At 43.7% G+C, this 23,809-nt stretch overlaps 1 protein-coding gene across 7 annotated transcripts in view; it reads left to right on the top strand.

Annotated features, from left to right (window-relative positions):
- The window catches only part of CAMK2G (calcium/calmodulin dependent protein kinase II gamma), a 126,081-nt gene that overhangs the window by 74,067 nt on the left and 28,205 nt on the right, over window positions 1-23,809 (top strand). For all 7 annotated transcript variants that reach the window (XR_012044022.1, XM_072871675.1, XM_072871673.1 and 4 more), the window contains 8 exons: window positions 2,226-2,298; window positions 5,420-5,522; window positions 6,399-6,482; window positions 7,358-7,452; window positions 10,066-10,188; window positions 12,468-12,551; window positions 13,221-13,263; window positions 22,767-22,807. Coding sequence is in view for 6 of the 7 variants with exons in the window: in XM_072871675.1 (XP_072727776.1) it covers window positions 2,226-2,298; window positions 5,420-5,522; window positions 6,399-6,482; window positions 7,358-7,452; window positions 10,066-10,188; window positions 12,468-12,551; window positions 13,221-13,263; window positions 22,767-22,807 (646 nt within the window). In the remaining variant the exon portion in view is untranslated. The remainder of the gene's footprint in view (window positions 1-2,225; window positions 2,299-5,419; window positions 5,523-6,398; window positions 6,483-7,357; window positions 7,453-10,065; window positions 10,189-12,467; window positions 12,552-13,220; window positions 13,264-22,766; window positions 22,808-23,809) is intronic.

Raw genomic sequence — 23,809 nt, forward strand, 5'->3', positions numbered from 1 at the left:
TTAAAAAGATTTAGAGTTATGCCCTTCTTTTTCTGAGTGTGTCCTCTGTCTCCCATGCGTGAGCTTCCTGAAATGGCCTGTGCTTGTCCCTTTGCGGTTTATGCAGGGTGGGTGTTTTGCGCAGCAGTAGCTGAGGGTGTTCTCTGACCCGTCTGTCTGCTAGATGTGCAGCATTTGGAATCAAAGCTGGGATTAGGCAGCTCCTGTTCTCCTTTAGCAGGGCCTGGAAGTAGCCCAATGGTGACATTTCACCCCTGCTTTTTCTGCACCTGTGTTCTTATCCCTTTTCCTAACCCTTGCTGGAGCAGGAATTAGGGGAGCCATGAGAGGAGAGGGGTAAGAAGGGAGTAGTGGGTGGTGAAGATCATGCTGAGTGCAAGGAAGGGAAAAGTATGACCTGGTGTGTTAGTGTAGGTACTGTTGTGGAGTCTGTGGGCGCTTATTTGTGTTCCCTGTGGTACGCTTACAGCCTCTGTCTTCTGGGCATTGCACCACACACTCCACCATGAGCCGTCTGCTGATGGGGAGGGCCAGTGGGCTTGTCGCCTCTGATGGAGCTCCTGGCAGAGAGGTCTGAGAGCCCTGTAGATGTTTTCAGTGGGGTGTACAGATGTTGTAGGCACAGCGTCTCGGACAGATACACAGTCACTCAGGCCATTCTGCCTTGAAGTTAGGAAGTTTTGAGGTTATCAGTCATCATCCTTCCCCCTGTCTGTCTTGCCAGTGCCTGTTCCCTGAAATGGTCAAGAGCTGGCAGTGACTGACCACTGCTCAGGAAAATTACGGCAGGGTTAGGGGAAAAGGAGAACTGTCTGTTGCTCTGTGAGCCTTCCTCAGGGTGCTCGGCTCTCTGACTGTCAGCCGGCCAGGTCTCGCAGTGCCCACAAGATGACAGAGTAAAACTCCTCCCTTTCTCTCCCCATGCTGAGCTGAATTCCAGAGCAGGCTGGGAGAGTGAGGGAGCGAGGTCTGTGCCAATCCGCCGCGCTTGGCTCGCCTGGGACACCTCACACTTTTGCCATTTTTGGCCAGAAAATCTCTCTCGCTCAGACTCTGCTCTGTTCTAATTATACATTTTTGTTTTGGGAGCGGGGAGATATTCATGGACTCCGACCCTGAGGATTGTACTGCCAGCTCCGGAGGGGTGGGGGTAACAAATACACAGTGCTTCACCTCCTCTCCTCTTTCTCCCCTCACCCTCTTTCCATCTTCTCCAGTAGCCAATTTCCCTTCCCTCAAGTATTTCACTCATTTCAAATTCGTTCCCCTGAGATTTGTAGAATTCGGTGAGAGGACTGGCTGATCATGCACTGAGGACACAGGCCCATCTGAGTTGCCCACATCTGGGTGCTTACTACCCAGCCATAGTTGTCAAAATCCCTACTCCATTCCTCATTCACCCTTGGGAGCTGAGTAAATGTTTAGCAGAAGAGATGTTTTCAATCAGAAATCTCACCCATGGGTGTGTTGCGCTGTCCTTATCTGACAGGTGTAAATAACAACTTGCTTTTGCCCCTGTGGTTCCAGCAACAAGACTGGCAGAGAAACAGTTTTCTATGAGCTGGGGGGAGTGCAGCACGCTGCACTTAACAAGGAATGAGTCTGCTTTTCAGATCGCTAACCCCTTAAGTGGGATCTGTACTTAAAAGGCACCCAGCAAGCGGGTGTGTGTGCACATTGTGTATGTAAAGTGCTTGAGATGCTGCTCTGAAAGCTTTGCAAACTGGCAGGCACCCAGGATTCGTAATCCTGAATTTGCAGGGGGAGGCTGCTGCTCTGTAAAAGTGTCTTTGCTCCGGACTAGCCCAGCTGAATGTTTCCTGGGGCAATTGGGTCTTGCTTGCCCAATCTTGGCTGCTGTTTGCAGATACTTGGGTGCCTCGGTTGTCCTGTGTGGGGTGGGCACTGTTGGCTGAAGGAACAAGTGAGATGCTTAGTGTGCTGGGGAGGAAAGGAAGGAGGTGATGGGAGGTAGGAGAGAGGCTTTGTGGTCCTGCTATAGATAGGATGTGTAGTGTCCTGTTGCTGAGGGGGCTGGGGGCATCCAGCTGTGACAGTACTGAGCTGTGGCATCCAGTGGGCATGATGAAGGGATTCAGCCTGGGGTCTTGAACTCTCCCTGGTACAAATATAAAAGTTAGGGAAATAGTTCTGGGATGAGATGAGATGCCAAGTGTATGTGTGTGTGTGCATAACTCTTGTGTGTCTCTCCCTTTATCTTGCAGCCACTGTATTCATCAGATACTGGAGAGTGTGAATCACATTCACCAGCATGATATCGTGCACAGGGACTTGAAGGTAATATTTCCTCTATGCCACAGAGGCTGAGGAGAGCAGCCAGGGGATCATTGGAAGAGGCAAGACAGGAATACTGTGTTGGCAGCTGGCAGGGTTTTTTTTACTTGAACTGGGCTCAGGGGTTCCCAAAGCACAAACGCTCTCCGTCAGAGTTTTCTGGAGGGTGTGCTGAACTCCTGAGGAAGTTTTCAGTCTTCATGAACCTTGCCAGCTCTCAGCCTCTCTGAGACAGCTCCGGGATGGAGTAGTTGTGAACCTTGGAGTGCAGTAGGCTTTCAGAGAAACTTGGGTAGGATTCATTATAATGAAGGACACTTTCTAGTCTGCCATTGAAGAGATCTGTAGAGACCTGGGGCAATCTCTGTTCAGCCTGCCAGGATGAGTTTGTCTGCATAGAGCATGTATATTTTTATTCTGTGCTGTTGCCAAACACATGCCATTGCGCTAGGGCAGAGATGCACAACAAGAACTTTTCATGTCATTTCTTTCTTCTCTTATCAGTAGAAGCACTTTTAATCTCAAACCAAAACTGCTGGCCAATTAAACACTGGGTGAATCAGCCATTTGCCACACTATAACACATTTATCGACCCAGAGCCCCCACAGTGTAGTTACTTAAACTCCCACACAGTGCCAGCTGCACTGGGAGCTGGGCAGGCTCCAGAATGAAGAGGTTTGTGCCGGAAAGTCTGCCTGCCCTGCAGCCCTCTATGTCTAAAGTGGGAATGGTGATGGCCACCAGTGGTCCAGTTAAATTAATGCAGAATGACACCTGCTACTAGTGTTGGTTTTGGTTTGTTATACAATGCATAAGGGGAAAAGTATAAAAAGTATTTTGCAGAGAGCAAGGTAAAAGCATGTTGCAAGCTCGGTGGCAGTGTTCCCCCAGTGTTTTGATCTAGTGGACAGCTGTTAACCCTTAGTGTTTCTGGCAAACTCCCATGCAACACTTTTGGCCTTCTGATTCAGAGCACTATGAAAAGATGCAAGTGACCTACTGCAGAATGGCTGCTGTGGATTAGAGCTGACACCTGCTCTTGAGAAAGCAGCCTCCAAGAGGCACTACTGCCCAAAATTAGGGCCTCTATGAAAATTGGTAGTGTTTTCCAGTACAGGATGGTTTAAGTTTTCCTTCGCATCCTGTGTTCAGATATAATTTGTTTTGCCTCCCAAGTTTTGTTTGTGTGAAAGTTGTGAACTTGTTTAGAACTTATCAGCTGCTAGACACTCCCCACTGTAGTTAATGTGTTTCTTCTGTTGCTTGCTCTGATTCACTGAAACTATCCAGGCCTGAGGAGTAGCCATTCCTTTTAGCAATAAAAGATCCCGTGCTCTTTATTTAATATTTAGCTCCTTGCCAAAAGCTTGACCTTCAGGATCAGTGTGTAATAACTGCAGAGCTTGCTTCAAGTGAAGTTTTTTCTTTTGCACCTCCCTCTCATAAGCCTGTCTTTTGGCTGACATGCTCTTAAAGAACTTCAAATGTTGAGCTGCCCATAGGGACCGTAAGAAATTAAGGAATGCATTCACATCCTTACCAAAAAGTATGTGAAACCCGAGACAACCCATATGTTGGCAAACATGCACATGGATAAGCACCGTTAGCCTTAAGGTGTTTGTAGCTGTGTTTTAGAAGCAAATAGTGCTTAGCTAGCACAAGCCTGGCCTAGATTTCACTGGTTTTTAGTCAGGCCAAGCGCAGGTGTGATGTGAAGTTGGGCGGGATTTTCAGAAGATTTCGTTGGTCTTCTGCTTTAGGCACTTGTTTACACTGGTGAATTTTCATCAGTGTAGCTTGATTAACACAATCTTTTCCACTTCCCATATAGTGAAAAGCCAGTGGCTTCCCAATGTATTGAGACCCAGTTCCCCTTCCTTCCATGGTGCTTAGGGCAAGGACTGTGATGGGCCAGGCTGTTCTCCCTTCATTCAAAGCAGAAGCAAGGCACATGCCCAGTACTTTAAGGCAGGTGAATGAGCAAAGCATCTTGTTCCTGTCAGGCAGAACAGGGATAGAGGGTTGCCGTGGGTTGAAACTGGTGAGCAGGCTGCAAAAAAGACCTTCATCAGATTTGTGAAACTGAGACAAGCTCCCGTTTCTGGATTTCCAGGCTTCCATCTTGCTTGGTTAAAAACTCAAGTTGATAGGAATTACACAAACAATCAGAAGGGGGTAGGATGAGAAATCACATTTGTCCTGCCTGTCTACAAGTTTAGTTTCCTGCAGAGCTGTAATAGCCACAACCTTAAAGGCTTTGGGGTTTCAAAGAGTCCCATGTAACTAGCTGCTCTGGTGCTTCAGAGAAAGCTGCCGACTCTCAGTACAATTTCTGGAATTGTGTTAAGCCTGAATTGTGTTAAGCTGAAGTCCTCTGCTGAAACACAACAGAATTATGATTTGAGTGAGATTCATGTGAGGGGCAAAAGTCTGTCTCCCTTTCCTGGCACATGGGGGAGGTGACATGGCTGCTTGTCATATAGGTGACAGCAGCAGTAGCAAGACAGCATATTTTGTGCTGCTGTAAATATGTGGCATGAAAAAACAGCTTACAAGAACACTCACTGCTGTGCTGCTTATGCCAATTTGAGGCTGAGGCTTCTTCTGTAAGGGATGAAAGCTACTGCCTATCTAGATGATACCTTCCCACCTTACGGCGCTGTATTTGGCAGCCCTTATTAGCATCATATTTACTTTTCCAGTGCCTTGGGGACTGTGTAATGTTCATGGGGAGAAACATCACTGCAGATTGTATCTACTGCATCTTCCTCCCCTTCCCTCCCCCCTCCATTTACTCTCTGTGGGGATGACAGAAACAAATTTTGGGTTCTGCGCTGCAGGAACTGTACTGCCAGTGCCCTCTGGTGTCAGCATGTAACGTATGGGCTGGGCTGGGAGAGGCTCTGGCTCCCACAGAGGATTTGTGTTAGACTTGAGGATTTTCTGCCGCTCTAGGTCAAGGCCATTTGTTGCTGTTGCTCTGCCTTCACCTGAACAGCTTTAGTACATGCCTGCTAAATTCAGTCAGCAGATTAAATTTAATGATGTGAATACTGAGGTAGGAGGCTTTAACAAGGATGTCAGTCTTTCATTCTTACCCCCTTTTTTCTTTCTTCTCCCTAGCCTGAGAATTTACTACTGGCAAGTAAATGTAAGGGTGCTGCTGTAAAACTGGCTGACTTCGGACTGGCTATAGAAGTCCAGGGAGAGCAGCAGGCCTGGTTTGGTAAGAGTGTTTGAGCTTTCCCACTTTTGCTCCCCCCTTTCCTGGTGGCTGGTTGAGTTGCACCCTCTCTGAGTACTTTCTGTCAGCTCTTCCATCATGTTTGTGTATATTTGGCATTGCTGCTTCCTTTCCAAGCGTCTCAGCCTCTGGGTCATTGGGCACGAGCCTAGGTGCAATAAAGGAAAGAATATGATAAATAAAGACAGAAAAAATGGCTATGTATTTCTCTATTTTTCTTCTTGGTTTACAGCAGATGCTAGTTGTCGGAGATGAATGCAGCTGCTAAGTTTAGACCCTGATCTGAACTTTCTTGCTGCTTAGGAGTGTAGACATCTGGAATTTTGTTTGGTCATTTTACAGAAATGCATTTGACCTGGCCTTCTTCAGGCGCATTTGGATCTGGCCTTATCTTTGTTTAGCTAAAACATAATTAGAAATGAGACCTTCCCAGGCTAAACATTAGCTCTGAGACTCTGCAGTGCTGCAGAGATTCTGGAGAGATGGCTGCTTCTCCTGGTCTGCCCACACTGGTTTGGCAATCGAATGTGTCCCATCTGTGTCTTGTGTTTTCAAACTCCAAGTCGTTATATGTAACAATGATATAAGGCCTGACATATGAGTTTGTGCCCAGCTGATTGACATGGTCCCTCTGTCTTTTCTGTTTTTCCTGCAATACATAGACACTCATCCCATCTGATTTTCTTTATTTTTTTTCTCTTTCTGTTGGTTTACCAAGAGGTAGCTCTAGCAAATATGAGATGAAGGGTGGGAAATGGGTTTTGGAATTTGTTGGTTACCACTAGTGGATTTTGTGATATGGCAAGATCTCTTCTGCTTGGGTACTGTAAGTACTTCATGTCATCCATTTCCTGGCAGGGTTTGCTGGCACTCCAGGCTACCTCTCCCCCGAAGTCTTAAGAAAAGATCCTTATGGAAAACCAGTGGATATATGGGCATGTGGTAAGATTCTGTCAAAATGTTTTGCACTTAAACAACACTGTTTCATGTAGAAGAGCAATTCCTTATAACCTATTGCTGGGAGGGTGTGCAGTGCTCCTTCTTACTGGGTGGAGAGATGAAGGCACACTTGAGGATAAGCACCTTGTGTAGATGGAGTTAATATTGGAGCCTGAACTCATTTGATTCTGGCTTCTAATCCTTTCCTCAGACCATCTATCAGATGTTTGAGACTTAAGAGATAGAACCTATCTATGCTTTGCAGAGTCAGTTGCTTAGATGACTGTAGCAATTTCCTATTACACTAACTATGTAGAAGATGAAATACTGAAGAGACATGATTTTTTTAAAAAGAAAAAATGAAGTGTAAATCTATCTGGGACCAATAAGTTTAAAGATATGTGATACCAGTGTTGCCTGACATGGACTAAATGGTTCTCTGCAGGCCAGGAGTGTTAGCTTTGTCAGTGGCATTTTTGTCCCAAGACCATGCACAGTAAGCATCTAAAAAACTAGTCCTTCCTAAAAAGTCCCTTGCTGCCCAGCAACCCCAGGGGATGTGGCTTCATTTTATTCTGAGAGCAGCTGGGAGTTGTAGCTTAGCAGCCATGGTAGCCAGAGGAGGGTAGAAGGACATCATACACCTTGTTCTAGATCCTGGCAGCTGGCGCTAAGAGCTGAACATGAAGTGCCAGGGTGAGGTTCAGCAGAGGAGAGTTTTGTACTGTCTTTCTCTACCTTAGAAGGCTAAATATGATGGCAAATGGAGATACAGAGCAATTATTGCCTTGGGGACTGTCAAGAGGGAAGGAAGAGGGGCTGAAGGAATAATTGGCGTATTAGCCTAACCATAGTGTATCTGTGTCTCTCCCTCCCAGGAGTGATTCTGTACATATTACTAGTGGGGTACCCTCCCTTTTGGGATGAAGATCAGCACAAACTCTATCAGCAGATCAAAGCCGGAGCCTATGACGTAAGGGCACTTTCTTGCTGAGTACCTGCATGGGTGTAGAAGCCATCCAAAACATGGCACTATTTTACTCGGTGTCCAGCAGCAGGCCCCAAGCTACTGTGCAAAGTGATGTTTGGCGTGTTTATACACCTCGTTGTCTTCACTGCCTGGGATGCAGTCCTGTTTGGGGCTACTGAAAGGATATGTGGAAAGCATCACAGTTGGCACCAAGATGTTGCTGGTCATTAGGGAAATGCAGAGCTGGAAATGCAGATGGTGGGAATTGATGTCTTCTAGTGCATTTACCACAAAGTGCTGCAGACGTAGCTAATGCTAACTCTTTCAGGGGAGCAGAGGGAAGGTAGAATGAAGGAGCCTGTCTTTATCAAGGCCTAATTAAAAGTATGGGGAAGTGTTCTGTAGAGCTAAAATATGGCCTTGGGTTTCCTCAGTGCCACAGTGGAATTTCTTCCAGCCATGGAAAGCTTGGAGCCCAGTGAGAAGACTGAATGGCAGGGACCTTTGGAGGGGTGGCTTTGTGGCGGGGATCAGTGTGGTGGGATGGAGGCTCTGGTATAAAGACAAGCAGTTCATGGAACGGTTCTCAGAGCATGGCAAAACTGAGGTCTAAAGAGGTGCCTGAAGGAAAGGAATAGCAAGGAAGTTAGTACTGGGGAGCAAAGATGGTGTAAAATGTGGTTTGGGTACCACAGCTTGAACATTTGACATAAATTCTTCCATGTAAGGAAAGGCTCAGGAGGGAAGAACAACTCCTGGAAATCCTAGCTCAAAGTCTGTGGGCATGAATATCAAGAGGAAGTTGGGGAGTTCATTTTGTAGGCTGTCTTGTGGTTTGTATTTAAAAAAAAAAAAAAAAAAAAAGCGAGGGTTCTGCTGGACCCCAGTTACCTCCCAGCTTCTGTGCCTGAGACCATGAGAGCAGCTGTACTGGTGAGAACAAAGGTCTGCCTAAACCCATGTCCTGGCTCAGTGGCTTCCTGAGTGAAAGGAAAATGATGTCTTTGTACTTGGTAGCCTTAAATGGACTTGCGTTCCTCTCTTGCCTTCCTGCCCCTCTTGTTTCTGTGTTGCTTGCTCTCATTTGAAGTGTTTTTGCACTAATTGTATCAATGAGGATTTTCAAAGCACTTCAGGAGTTAAATGTCCAACTCTTTCTGTGAGTCATGAGGAGTGAACTGCCTGATGCCTCCTATCTACCTGCTGTTTTTGAATTCTTACCTATAATGAACAAGTCCCAGTAGATTCCTCCCGTTTTGCCTGGTAGAAAACAGCTCAAGTTTTACTGGTGTACCTGCCCCTGGTGTCCTTACCCCCGCACCAAGTATGCACTTGGCTGGTCTGTGGTTATCTCTTGACCATAGAGGAAGTGGCAACTGTGAATTGGACTTTGTGCTGTTGGGTAGGGGGTTTGCAAGACATTACTCTGAATACTTCAGAGTTCGGATGGGGGGAAAGTGTCCTGGCTGAAAGCTCACTATCATAATTTTTGAGTAGTCTCTTGCAATGTTTGCAGAACAAATTGTATAATGCCTTGCTGATGCCTGAGAATGCAGAAATAAGATTATATGCAAATCAAGTAAGGTGGATGTATTTTTATGACCCAACTGAGCAAAGCACAACATGCAGGAGAAAAGAGATGGGATAAACTTTTTTCTAAATGTTGTAGTACTTTACGGAAATGTTCTCAGGATAGATTAGTCTTCCCCCTGTTTAAAGACAGGGGACTTTTCTCCCAACAGCATTTATCTTTGTGTTCTTAAGTTCACCTGTATTTGTACAGTAGATTCATAGGAGTGAGACATACTGCATTTAATGTCAGCATGCTGTCATCGATACCACATGCAAGCATCTGGAGGATGGCGTAAATATCTCATCTTTATCATTACTGGAATTATAGGAGAGAGCAGTTACCCTTCATAGATGATCAGCAACTGAAATACTTGAGATTCTTTTATTTGTTTCCATGTTTCTGTATTCCCATCCACTATTGCATCTCTCTTGCTCCCCAAGTAATGATTTCTGGTATGGTAGATGCTTGCTAACAACTTGCTGGTGGGTTGCTACACCTAAGTGACTGGTATTGTTCCAGGATATTGTGCTTTATGGTGGGGAAAGTGTACCTGATGGGATGTTCTCTGTTAGTGGCTTTTGCTTTCACAAGATTTTTCTGTAGCTAAGTGTTTGTGATTTTACATATGCTGTTATAGCTTTTTAGCATGCTGGAGAAAGAGCAAGGTGGGGTAAAAAAGATAGTGCTTGTGTTTTTCATGTCAGAACTCAGTTAAAAAGATCTGTGACTTTACTTTTTTGACTGTTGAGTATGAAAGAAACTCAAAGGTCTAGTGATTCCTAAAAGGCTTTTAAACTGTTAATCTTCCTGCCTGTGTCTGGTGAATGGTACAGGTGTGTCCTGCTGTCTGGTACCATTCATTTGCTGGATTCTGTATGATTTTTGTTCAGCATGGATTTTCCCAAAAATTGATGGTTTTTGCGAATATGTTAGCCCTGCTATCAAAAGGGCAAAAGCTGGAATTCAGCTGTGTAGGAGGGAGAATGTCTTCTGCTAGTAGAAGATATTTTCCGTTCATCATCTATTCCTTCTTCCTCTTTCAGTTCCCATCACCTGAGTGGGACACTGTGACTCCTGAAGCAAAGAATTTGATCAACCAGATGCTGACGATAAACCCAGCAAAGCGGATCACAGCTGACCAGGCTCTCAAACATCCATGGGTCTGCGTAAGTGTTTTCCTTTATTACGGATTGATTTGTGGTTTACCCTGAACTGACATGTCAAGAAGATTTAGCTGCAGAGGAGCCCAGAATATTTGAAATATTTCAAAATGCGATTTTTTTGGAGGCCGACCTTCAACAAGCCAACTGTGTCATGCTGTGGTGCTTTTATTGCCACTGTAGGAAAAAAAATGCCTTATTCTTTTAGCAGTTTTGTGAATGTCCGTAGTTCCTGGTTTTCCCCACATCTCCTCTTGCAATCCATATCATCCTAAAATGTCAGATGGAGTTTGGCATCAGACAAAATATTTTAGGATTATTTTGTTCTTCATCTCTACTTCAATTTATTGCACTGCATCTTTGCAATGTTGGAACATTTCTGCTCTGCTGCAGCTTAACTGGCTGTAAACCTGAAATCACTGAAAAATCTTTTCCTGTTCTGTGTATGTAGTTTCTGCCTTGCCAGACCCCACACGTGAGTATTTTTCATCTTTTGCAAAGTTGGCAAGGAAATCCCAGAAGGCAGCAGGGAGTGGGTGTAGGGGAGGGCAGCAATGGTGCATTTTTATGTCTGCAGGATGAAATACTTCCACCTAAGTCTAACTAGTTACTCTTGTAACACCATAGCATACTTCCACTTTCTAGGATGTGTCTAGTGTGCTCCTTTGCTCATTTTTTTTCTTGAGAAACTGTGGTGTTTCTTTCCTTCTGCCACGAAACAACAATTTAGCAATTTAAACTTACTTATGTGAACATCTGCGTAACAGGAGTGTAGCGTCTGCTGTAAAGTGATGCAAGTTCCTTGGAAGTCAAAACTTCACACTAGCTGAGACTTTGCATCTCTGTTTTTTTTCTCCTTGCATGCTTGTAATCAATAGCAGTTCCTGTATATTTAACTTTTGTCCCAATGCCTGTAACCAAAGCTGTATGTATTACAATAGCTCGCTCCCTGTGGCAACACAATATAGAATGGTTCAAGAGAGGCTTTCCTTCTCTGAGTTATGGGGAGTTCGATTTCACTTCACAGCCATTTCAGCCTCTCACCCAAACTGCCTCCTGTTGAGTCTGTTGTTTCCATTTGCTCTGCAGTCTCTGTGTGTGCAACATACGTTTTCTTCCTGGAGATGTATTGCTCCTCTGAAATAAATGTGGTAGGAAATCTTAACAGTTTATCTGAGATACTGAGTTTCCTAGAGTCACTGAACTTCTGAAGTACGTGTCCCAACTCTTTGAAGCCCACAGTGAACAACGGGACATCACTGTCATTCCTAAGGAGGCTGAACAAACAGTGACCATCAAAGTTATTAAAGAGAACAGTTTAGCTACATTATTCCTCCACGTTGCCGTGTGTACTGCAGCAGGTGACTAGCTTTGCTGACAGGATCAAAGCAGAGACTTCCCATGAAACTAGCTGAATATGAGCATGGTTTACAGTTCTTTTGAGTATTGCAGAATTTTTTCCAAGCAGGAGAAAGGTAATGGAGGGTTTGTACACACTGATCTGCCAAGTTAGTCATTCACCCACTGTCCTTGTAAAGGGAATTCAGGCTTGTGGCTCTGTGCAAGAGCAACAGCTACTTTGGCATTAGTCTCTGGTTTCCTCATGTGCTCTCAATGACTGGCAACACTTCTGGGAAGTTCTCTTTTTGCAGCTGATGGGATCCCAGTCTACTGTGGGTGACAGGTGTGCATCACTGGCAAGAGGTTATACTCAGGTTTTTGCATTGGTACAATAGAGCTATATGATCTTTCCTCTTGCACGCTGAAAATCTATTTCTGCAAAACTGATGCAAAGATGCCGAGGCCTCTGTTAGTCAAATACTTCTATTCAGGGAGTTGCCACGTCCAGGAAGGCTACCAGTCACTAGTATTCACTAGTATTCACTTACTGCTTGGAATTTTCCCTTAGAGCTGTAACTAATGCAACGCAGATCTTTTCTGTAGTGCCTCTCACTCAGTCCCCCATGGGTATGCTTGTTCATTGGACTTTTGTCTTCTCACTGTCTTGATCCGTTTGTGTGCCTGAGAGACAGGGAGCATTGATTCTCACCTGTACCTCAGTCCCAGAGTTTCTTGGGCACAGTCCTGTAATAGCCAACTTAACATGTCTTGCCGTATTGGAAAGTTCTTACGTTATGAACTGGTTGCAGTGTCTTGCAGCCATGCAGTGGTGAGAGGCTTAGCAACGTCAGCTTGCATGTCCTGGTTGTGTGCCAGTGGAGAGAATGCCCCTGGCTGATTTGATTAGGGTATGTTCTTGATCTTTTGCTGTTCCTGTTTTTCAGCAACGATCCACTGTCGCTTCAATGATGCACAGGCAGGAGACTGTGGAATGCTTGAGAAAGTTCAATGCTAGAAGGAAGCTAAAGGTAAGTATATGTTAGTTTGCCTTAAGTTTGTTTTTAATCCTCTGAATCTGAGGTTAATGCCTTCCTAGCAACACTTTTTTTTTTTTAATTATTAGCTCACTAGTGTTAGTGAAGTACCTTATGTGGTCCTCCAGTACAGGGTACTAAAGCAGTGTACTGAGGAGCTGGGTAGCTTCTTTCTCCAAAGCTGTAAGTTTCCCATGCCTCTTCTGCTACACAATCACCCCTTCTACTTCCTGCAAGAGAGTTGAAACAGAGCAACTAGTTCTTAAATTCTGGGGCTTTTAGTGCTGATCACTCTCTGCCTCCCAGTATAGTGTATCAGTTGCCTGTAGCTAGGGCGAAGCCTCTGGCCTGTGCATGGAGCAGCTATCTGCTCTTTGAAAGTTAGGAAGCAACTATGGGTCTAAACATAACTTAGTGCCATTTTAGATTTCCTAGACTATCCTGCCTGGCCTCTAGCTGCTGCTCTAGAAAGGCAGAACTCCGAGCAGTCCCATGTCAGGTCCAACAGCCACATGTGGGAATCCTGGATACACTAGGACTATCCAGGGTAGCACTGGGATACCTCTGCTTTGGCACCTGACACACTGTGTTCTCTATGGGTTGGCCCCCCACTTTCTGGAGCGAGCGACTCTGTTTCTTATCCCTGCTTTCTCTTCCCCACAGGGTGCAATCCTCACGACGATGCTTGTGTCTCGGAATTTTTCAGGTAAGTTCTCACTGTTCCCATCCCTTCCTTGGTTTTGTTTTGTGTGAGTGAATTAGGGCATATTTTAACCATTTGGGGGTTGAGTAGGAGGGAAGGAAACATGCTTACAGTTCATCGTGGTGTAATGGTGGTTGCTTTGTCTTGGCTGGTGACCAGTGTGAAATAGGAAGTGATTTGTCTGGGGAGGAGCACGTGGCACTGTGGTCTGGTACAAAACAGAAATCAAGTCAGCTGCCACAATCCTCTCATGATATTTTGTTATCAGATTATTTTTGGGAAATTCTAGCTGGCATTTGTTAGCTTTCCCATCTGAAATCAGGAGTCAAGAACTCTTACTAGGTAGCAGTGATTCCTTTAGACTTGAGGCAGGGACATAGAGCAAGTAATAATATTGGTGAGAATAGGGACAGGAGCTAGTTGGGTATTGTATTACTTTGACTTATCAAAAATGGGTCTGAAGCATATAGCTATTAGTTTTCCTTCTTGGAGTCTCAGAAGTGGTTTTCATCCTTTTAGGCTCAATAACTGATAGTCTGGCTCCCACCCAACTGCATTACATAGTGCACTTACTGAAAATGCAAATCTCAACATGCAAATCAGTGCTTTTTGGAAGATGATTGTCTTGGCTCAGCACATCTAGGTGACGCAGTCTTATCTGTGTTCATTTCCATTTGGGTGGAAAACTTATTTCAAGTGCTTTTGGTTTATGGGATTGTTTGCTTTCTTTGCCCTCTTTGCCATTTTTTTTTCTCTTTTTAAAAGGGCAATCATTGAATGCATGAGTCAGATTTTTATTGCACCTGACTACAGTTACTTTCAAGTGAAAGTCTGCTGTATGGATTATAAGTGATGATGAATGGAATGGGAGTGTATTAATTTCATCTGGTCATTTACTAATGGTGGATACCAATACTTATATTCTGGGTGATGTTACAATAAACTTCTAATCGGAATGAAAACCTCTGTGAAATGATGCATCCCAGCATTCAAAGTGCACAGTTATGCATACGTTCTTTTGTGAAATCAAGGCAGCATTTTTAACCTTCTGTATGGTGATTTTTTTAAAAAAATTAAAGGATCTGAAATCAAGCTACAATTAAGGGACAACCCTCAGCAACTTCAGAATGGTTTTTCCTTGGTTCTTGCTTTCAGGTCAACCTGTGCCAATATGTCAGGACTACTTGTGGCTACCTAAATTTATCTTTACTGCATTTCTGATAGTTTGGCCTTAAAGGGACAGAATAATTTTCTCCATTCACCTGTCCCAGGATTGTTTTACAGGACTATTACAGGACTTAAAAATTATATACTGTTTTCTGAGAGTGATTCTGAAATAACTGAGGAGCTATGACACAGGACTTCCACAGGACTGTATGCAACTTAATGTTTTCTTGGGCTTTCTGCTGGTGTGAAGGGTTTTTGATCTATTCACGCAGCTAGTTTTTATTTCACTCAACTGATGATTCTGAAATAGTCAGGTTTTTATTTATTTTTTTTTAAACAGTGGGTTTAGGTTCATTTTTAGTCTGCAAATGTTGTCACTTCTAATGAAGCTGCAGAAGTGCTTGGGTAAGAAAATCTCCTGTGGCCCAGATTTTGAGTACATGAAATGCCTGAGAGAAGGGTTCTCCTTAATGGTGTGTGACCTATACATCCACTTATTCCCTGAGCTAGTATCAAGGAGGAAAAGGCTTGCTCTGCTCATTCTTCTCTGTCTCAAGGGCTGAAGCTGCTGGATCCGCTTCAGTTAACAGCTGAAGAAAAGGAAATCCTAGGTGGCCCATAGTGAGTGCAGGGTTCTCAGTGTCACTGAGTTCTACTTTGAATATAAGCTGTGATCCCAGGTAATGAGACGCTCTGAAAAACTGTTCAGAAAGAAATGTGGTGAATTTAGATGCAAAGCATGTATAGCCTCTGTGGATAGTAGCTATTCCTAATATTCTGATGTGTTTTGAAAGTGTGGAGATCAGCTACTCTTGTTTTCTTTGCAGGACTGTGTGTAATATGAGCTTGACTTTTTAAATTATTATTATTTTTTAATTTACTGAGTTTTTTTAATTACTGCAGTTGAAATACATAAATCTGCTGGAATTGAAGACTAAGTGCATGCTAACTGAAAGTAAAAAGTTAGAAAGTCCATGTGGGAACTTTAGGTAGAGCTCAGACTTTTCCTATCATGACAGGTCATCTAACTGTGCTTGAAAAGTTCTGAAATAGTCCTTGTTTCTTTCCCTAAAGACCTTAAGGAGTTTTTATTTTCTCTAATTGGGTGACACTTGTTTTGTGGGCCTCTAAAAGCCCCATTCCCAGCAGACAGGGAACTAGATTTATGAAGAGCGAAGCTTCTTCCTGTCTGGGGATGAGATCTTCTAAAAGCTTCTTCACAGATGTTTTGAATCAAGAGGAAAATGAAGGCTCATGGTATCAATTAATTAGGCACGATAGTACTATCTGCAGGAAATATGAGAAGACTTCTTTAACCCTGTTGTCATTACTATCTCCTCTGTCACACATTTTGTAATGAGGAGTTCCTTCATTTGACAGTGTGGTTTTAGCTCGTGACAGATTGTATGCTTAAAGAGTCTGTAGCAGTACTTTCTCTTTTTTCCCCATCCAAAAAATCTTACTTTGTAAAAAGCAAAAAAAAAAAAAAAAAAAAAGTTTCTGTTCTTTTGTGAATAATCTGTTGCTTGCTGGGTGCCTTTTGCCCCAGTCCAGTTCCTAAAGGAATGTGTTCTAGCTCCTTTTCCCAGTTATGGTATATTCAACAATTTAATACTGGCAGTTTGTGGTTCTTTTTAGAAGATGGTATCTCAGGTCAGCTGTAGGCTATTTGTTAAAAGCAGATATAGTTGCACTCCTTTCAGTATAAGTCAGGAAATTGAGACCTGGTTATAATAAGGGGTTTGTAGCTTCTGTCCACACTCTGGTAGGTATTCACTCAGCTGTGAGAGAGAACATTGCAATCTAAACTTCTCTGTGGGATCTTTATAGAGTCCCATCAGGGTATACACAGGATGATTTGGGTGCTCACTTGTGGCTTTTGATGTTCAGATGATCCAAGCAAACACTGATCTGATCTGTATTCATTTACAGAATACAGAAGTACAGTCAGGTAAATCAGTTGATTAGGTCATATGCAAGAAACTCCTAAATCACCTTCTGAGAAGTAAATGTACATTTATTACCAGGAGAAAGTTGGCAAGGTTTTCAGAGATTCCTAATAGCTGCAGTATTTAAGGGTGCCTGGACTCATTTATGTAGATAAAACTCTGTAAGTAAGCCTGCTATAAACTGAGTGAAAGGATGGACAAAATAGGTTTTCATCTTAGAAACAAGCCATCTTCACAAAGTGCTGAGAAGTGGCTTTTCTCCATAAGTTATTTTTTATGCAAGACTTACAAGTGGACTAGATTAAATTCTTAGCACTGTTTTCCTGACTGGATTACAACTGTTAATTTGGGGAGGAGTTGTTCAACATGCTTTCACACTCTATGAAATTCACTTCTCTCAAATGGTTCAGCACAAGTCCTGTGTGCCACCCTGTGTTCAAAATAGATCCTAAGGCAGACATTGTAGGTAATTAACCCTTATGCCCGAAACCTCTATCTTTAACTGATGCTGAGCTTTTTACTTGGGAGTTGTCACTGCTTGCTCAAGCCAGTTTTGTGAGGGAGCTATTATGGCAGCTTGTGACAATAGCTGGAATTCATTACATGTCTCTACAGATCCTTATTAACTCCGATGTGAAGTTTGGCGTTTTTAACTAGATAGGTGAGCTCGAGAGAGGCTGGAGGCAGATCCAGGGAGCAGAGTGCTTTCTACCTAAGTAAAGAAGAGCTGAATATGCCTGCACATGTTTGGTGTAGCCTGTACAGAGACGTTTTTGAGCTGACTAAAGAGCAAGAAGAAGGAAATAATACAAATACTGAAGTGATCCTGAAATATTTCACTGTCGTGTTACACCTGCCTCCCAGAAGTGCGTGTGAAACGGAATTTTTGCTATTTTGTGTCTGTATACATATATATATTTATACTCAGATTGGAATTTGGATTCTTTCCTTTAACCATAGTAAAGTTAAAATTGTGCAAGTAGAATATTTGAAGTTTCTGCTGTGTTTGTGTTAGTTATGTAGATATCCATTCAGGACCAGAAATTTGTATCACTTGACTCACGTGAACACTAACCTCCTGGTGTGAATTCAAAGGATGAAAATATGGAGGGAAAAATTTATCAAGATGTTTCCAGAGAGCTTTGAATAAATGAGTGTGAGATCACTGGGAACCACATTTCCCAAGCAGAAGATGAGGTCACATTTAATGAAAAATTAAATTGTTTTAAAGTTATTTCTCTGTATCTACTAAGTTGCTTAAGAAACAGTCAGGGGTTTCAGAGAATGATGCTCAACTACTACAGTGCGAACCTGCTGAAGTAGTGTATTTCAGTAAGTAAATTTCCATTTTGCAGCTTCCCAGAATCACATGGATTTCCTTGCTGCATTTAGGTATTTATCACTATGGCCTGAGACTCTTAATTTATCATCAAAAGTAGATTTAAATTATTATAATAATTCCCTTTTATCTTCCTCTCCCTAAACTTCAGGAGAACTGTGTGAATGCCTTTTCTGGTGGTGTTTGCCCTTCACCTCTTCATTTCTTGGTTTGTCAGGAAATGGAGTTTTTGTAATACTGCAAGAGAGGTACTCTCATATTTTTATCAACTCTTGAATTTGGGACAGACTGGGGCTTTCAGGCTCAAAAGTCTAGGATGGGTGTTCAGACTGTTTTGGCCCTTTAAGGTTCTGCTCCTGTTGGTGTGTGTACATATGCATACCTGCAAAGAGAATGTCTTTCAGGATGTGAAATTTTTGCGTTGGCCGGAAGGTTGTTTGAAAACACTAATTGAAATGTCACAAACTATCAGGCTGGCTCCTGGTTTTTGGCTTTTGGTACATAGCCTTGCCGGAGAAAGTTTTGGTTTTCTGAGGCTGGCAGAGGCAAAAAAAGCAGAAGGAAATCACCTGGCTCCCACGCAATTTCTCCATTTTTCACTAGTGGGAGAACTAGGAGCCCTGTGGCTCATGCCAAGAGGACACCACTGGGTCTGTATTTCAGGCTTTAGTTTTAATGAATGCTCCCTCTTTTAATCTTTCTCTGAAAACCATTGGGGCATGTCTGGGAGAGGGATGTGTATCTTCACTATCTACCCTTGAGATTTTCCCAGTGCGTTGGAAGTATGTGCACAGTGTTAGGCATTGGCTGTGCCTGATGAGATGAATTGGATAGGAAAGAAGGTGTCTGCTATGTCTAGAGATCCTGTGGGTCCAGATCACATAAAGGCTTGCATTGCCTAATGGTTTGGGGTTTTTATCTGCCTTTTCACCTGGTTCTACTCGTCTCTCTCTGCTTGTTTTAAAAAGAGTGTTTTTAAGTGTCTGACTGCTTTTCGTGACCCTTGTTTATCCTGTAGCAGTTCTTTGAACAGAATCACTCTAGTCTTGTTGATGAATAGAAGCTCTCATGGAGGTTTTTCACTGAGGGGGGAAATGTTAAATGTTGCTGGTTGTCTATTGCTCAGGTACATTTCTGGAACAGTGGTGTCGTTTAGGGGATAGAGGGACTTAACAACAAAGCAGGATTAAAAAAAAAAATAAAAATCAACTTTTCAACAAGAGAAAGAATCCACTTTGTAAATTCTGCCAGGCAGTTATCCCATGCAAATAGGTTGTCTTTGTATTGGTCTCTCACTTAGTGCATAGCGTTCCTGTGCAATTGCTATTGCAACAAATTCCCATAGCAAGTCACTGGAGAACCTAAGAGAAAGCGGACTGCTGAGGCAGAAACCAAAGTGAGGGTAGAGAACACAAGACAACTCCCCTCTCTTCTGTGAAATCTGCTGTGTTTAAATGGCCACTCTTAGTGACTTGTGCCTAAATAGCCATCGTGGCAGAGAGTTAAGCATCAGTCTTTGCCCTTAATAAACAGATGTTCTTGAAGTTACACTGCATTCGTGAGCATTGTTTGTAATGGTAGCCAGAGGTGCCTCTTCATGGCTATATATTGACTCTCGGTTGGTTTGTGGTGAGCCCCAGAAGTGACATCAAGTTGAGAATTAGTTAATCTGACTTTGTTTGAACTGAGAACATGAGGATGACAAGCCGCAACTCTGTCACTGGGAATTCTGTGTTGGTATGATACGATTTTTATTTTAATAATCAAGTCTCAGCAAAGTCCAAAATTCTTCCTGGTGTAAGTGCTTGTGTTTAGAAGCTGGGTTGTCTGTTAGACTAGCATCATGAGTTAGTAAAGCTTAACAAAAGCAACCTCAGTGTTATCCCTGCATCCCAAAAAATACTCTCTGGAAGCTCAACCAAGATGAGAAATGTAACTGAGATTTGACAGCTGGGGACAGGGCAAACTCAGAGCAGGCTGGGCGAAGGGCTGCTTTCTCTGGAAGAGGAGGAGTGGGGCTGGCAGGGGGGGAGGCACTATCCATGGCTGTGTTTGGAATGGGTATTTCAGTCCCTCTTGGAAATTCCCTCCTCCACCGCCCCCCTTGGCTCTGGTACATCAAGAGTGTCTAGTGTTTATTGCTGATGAGTTCAGCATTAGGGATTTGTGTTTCTGCCAGGAGCATGGTCCAGAGCCCAGGCTGTTTCCTATGGTGGCCAAAACTGAGAAATGTGGGAAGAGGGAGGGGCATATGGGGTGTGTGCCAGGGAGGCCTTTTGTGTTTCTCTTCAGAGATTAACTGGAGGGTGTCCTGTAAAACCAGGAACAGAACTGTGCTTTTAAGCTACCTAGTTAGCAGTGTGTGCCTTTGTATTGCTTCATTATAGAGGAACCGTTAACTCCACTGAGAAGGGGGAATTTAATCCCTTTAATGTTTAGAGGAAGTGGGAAGGATGGTGAAAATAAATATCAGTATCCCATGCCTGGAAAACTGCAGACCATGTGTACAAGACCATTTTCTGAACAGTAAAGAATCTACCTTCATGTGTCCTTGGATTTTCCCCCTCCTGTTGTCTCCTTGCTAAGCTGCATGTTGGGTGGTGCTGCCCGTCTTCTAAAATGATTCTTGTTACAGGAAGTCTTGTCTGTTGCTTGCTGCAGAAATTCCACTTGCATCCCCTTTAATTTCTGTCTTATAGCATGTACAGGTTGACCTGTGGGTAAATCTGCATGCCTCCCTTTTGTTTGAGGTGTCTGCAGTTATCTTTGCATGTGACTGCATTTCATGGGCTCTCCAGTTGTCCTTACAAACCACAGTATGATGCATGAACTAAATACACTACAGACTGAGTTTCCTTCTGCAGTGCTGGGATGCTGACAGGCCTGTGGGAGAACAGTGTGTGCTGTGTGGGGGTACAAGCAGGGGAGGGGGCTACACGGGCAGGCTGCGCTGGGGAGCAGTGGCTCAGCACTGCATGGCGCTGGGCCACACAGAAGGGCTTTCAGCTGAATTTGCTTTAACGCCATAGAACATGATTTTAGCTGTCTTTTTTCCACAAAGACAAATGTGAGTTTCTGGAGAAACTGCAGAAAGTGTGAAAAATGTTGCTTCCCAGTTTGTGTCTGGGTCAGTCCCAGGACATATGGTGGTGCTGTTTCCCTTCTCTGATGTTTTCTTTTTTTCACTTCAGAGATGTCCTATTTTTGGTATTTGTTAAGTTGCAGAATCCTTTACTCCTTCTGAAGTGTTATAAGACCGTAACAGTTTCTTGTTTTCAACGGTTGTTGTGAGATGCCTTGAGGTATGTGTGGTATAAATGCTGGACCCCTTTTGACCCCATGGTGGCCTTTGTTCTCCTTCTCACTTGCATGTGGAATCAAGCTGGTCTCCTTCATCATGCCTTGAAGGTGGCAAGAACTTATCTGTTAGGTTCAGTCTTGCAATGCTTTAGTATATGTACATTCAGCAAAGAAACTGTTGGAGGGCAGATGAGTTGCTTGGGACAGTTTGTCTGCCCACCTTTATGCGTGCACATTGGAGCATTGTGTTTTGACACATCACATTCAGAGAACCTCTGCACAAGGTTCTTCCAGTGTTCTTGGATGGTTTCTGAGAGCAGGAATGAAGACAAATTCCTGATCTAGCTTTATATTTGCATTAGGCAGTAGAATTAGGAAGACTAATTCCGAAATTGTAATAAACTTATATAGGGTGCCTCTTTATTGTGAAGAGATGCTAGTCATTTGCACCAGCTCAGCTGATATTGTCTAGTTAATCCGTATCTGTAGGGTCATGTGGTAGGGAAGACAGAGTGGAAAATGCTTTTGACATAAAACCTGGAACAGTTGCTTGGATATTGCAAAAACATTTTTGCCTAATGTTGCTGCTTCTAGAGAGAGACTGAGCACTCTGTGTGAGTTGGTCAGCATGTCTTTGGGAATGAAGTATTTCAACAGTCATGTGAGCGTTGTCTTAGGACTTGCCTTTTCTCTAGGCCTCATCTTTGCTGGAGCTATGTCGTGGTTTAAACCCAGTCAGCAACTAAGCACCACACAGCCGAAACCAGGACAAGCTAAAATCCAGGTCAAGTACCCAGACCCGTATGCTTCTCAGCAGCTGCTTAGGAGAGGCGTATCAGTGTGTTGGTCCAGTGGGTCTCTAGCGTGCCATTTACAGAAGTTCAAACAACTGTATATATTCTTCATGAGTAGGCAAGCTATGTTTTATGTCTGTTGAGGTTGTAGATGGGGTCTTACTGTTGACAGTCATTGTCAACATACCACTTTCCTGTAATAGATGGAGCAGCTCCTACATCAGTCCCAAGTGTGCCTTCTGCCAGGCATTTGTTATGGGCTCCCTGTCTGTGCTTATCATGCTTTCGCTTTCATTGCTAGTGCCAGTTGTTCAAGTTGAGCACAGCAGAGCATCTTTATCTTTCAGTGAAGAAATTCGGCCTAGTTCCTGTCTTTCTTTCTCATTCTCTCTCTCTCTCTCTCTTTTTTTTTTAAAGTTATCAGATGCTGCCTTTTGCACTTCTCCAGTCTCTTCCTTCCAGATGTTTCCCCAGAGTAACTGTGAATAGCAGTAATTAGGAGGCCTCTGCGTTATCAGTGTCCCCTTTATAAGCAAAGTCTGTTATGTGAATGGGTGCACTTGAAGATAAAGCCAGTATCCTGTTGCAAAGATCTGGCAGATTTCTTTAGCTTTTCCCCCTGTAACTGCTGGGACTTCTGGATGGGGGTCACTGTGTGAGTGGAGGATTGAAATAGAGGAGCTCTAAAGTCTCATTTCAGACTTGGTCTTCCTGAGATGGTGAAAGTGGGAGCATTTTTGCCGAATTGGGTGAACAATAGATAGGATGGGTGACCCTCTGCTATCAGGGTGGATTTAATGAGTGATTCGGCCTTGTTTTCCAGGTCTCTTGCTGTTAGAGAGGAATTAGCAGGATGGTTGTCCTTCTGAAGTCTGATGCATTTTTGAGAGAAGTGGGAAGAGAGAGAGAAAATAGTCTTGAAACCAAAATCTGACCTACTTCTGCTTCTCTCCACAGCTGCCAAAAGCCTGCTGAACAAGAAGTCAGATGGAGTGAAGGTAAGTTCTTGCTTTCCCATTTCACTGTGTCTCCCACCATCTGAACAGAAGGCAGATGCTTTCTCTGGTGCCCGTCCCCTTCCAGGGTAAAACCACAGCCCTGTCTTGTGGCTGGGATTGTTATATTCAGTGTGTCGTTATGATGCCACCAGTGGGATCTTAACGTTCCTTACATGCAACTTCTACATCACACAACTAGCTTCTACATCACACAACTATTGTACCAGCAAGATTGCTTTTTCTCCTTTCTCTGAAGTATGGAGAACTGGTCAATGCTGTGGATTAGAAAGACCAAGGACTTGCTCAAATGTGACACATGCCTCTGACTAGTCTGTTCAGCGCAGAATGCTTCTGGGTATCAAAATTGCACAGAGCAATTGTCAGTGACTGATGATACTCAGCAGACCCCATGGAAATCTCTTTGTCTCCCCCCTTGGACAGATGCTAAAGGTTGAGCTGGGAAGAGAGGTGGGGAAGGAGGAGCCTCCAGATGTTCATGTTTGGACAGAATGGAAACCAAGTCTTGTGTTAGAAGTTCAGACCACGTCCCTGAGGGCCAGGCACTCTCCTGTTCCTTTCTGAGGAGAATTATTTTCTCCCCACTTCAATTTCGCTCTTTCTGTGCCTGGTCATCCTTTTGTTCTGGAGGTCAAATAGGCCATTCCCTAGGCTGTATGTTGATGCAGGCAGTGGCCCTTTACCATCTGGTACTGGAGTAGAGACCGTTATGGGCTAGAGCACTGTCTTCCCCTAACTGTTCCAAAGGATAACTGTCCTCCACATGGGAAAGTAGGGTTTGGTGTATTTGCTTGCATTTCCATTTGAAGTCCAAACCGTTCTCCGCAGCTGTTAGGCGGAATAGTTCATCTCCTGGTTTTGCACTGTGGGCAGTCTTCATTCTCCCCATGCTTGGGGGTTGACATGCACACTGCAGGACTAGCATGCTTGTTCTCTCCTGCTCTCTTAGCCCTTTTCCATTTTAATGAGGCTCTGCTTCTAGAG

The sequence above is a fragment of the Ciconia boyciana genome, chromosome 8 (assembly GCF_034638445.1).
Source record: "Ciconia boyciana chromosome 8, ASM3463844v1, whole genome shotgun sequence".
Classification (NCBI taxonomy): Eukaryota; Metazoa; Chordata; class Aves; order Ciconiiformes; family Ciconiidae; genus Ciconia; species Ciconia boyciana.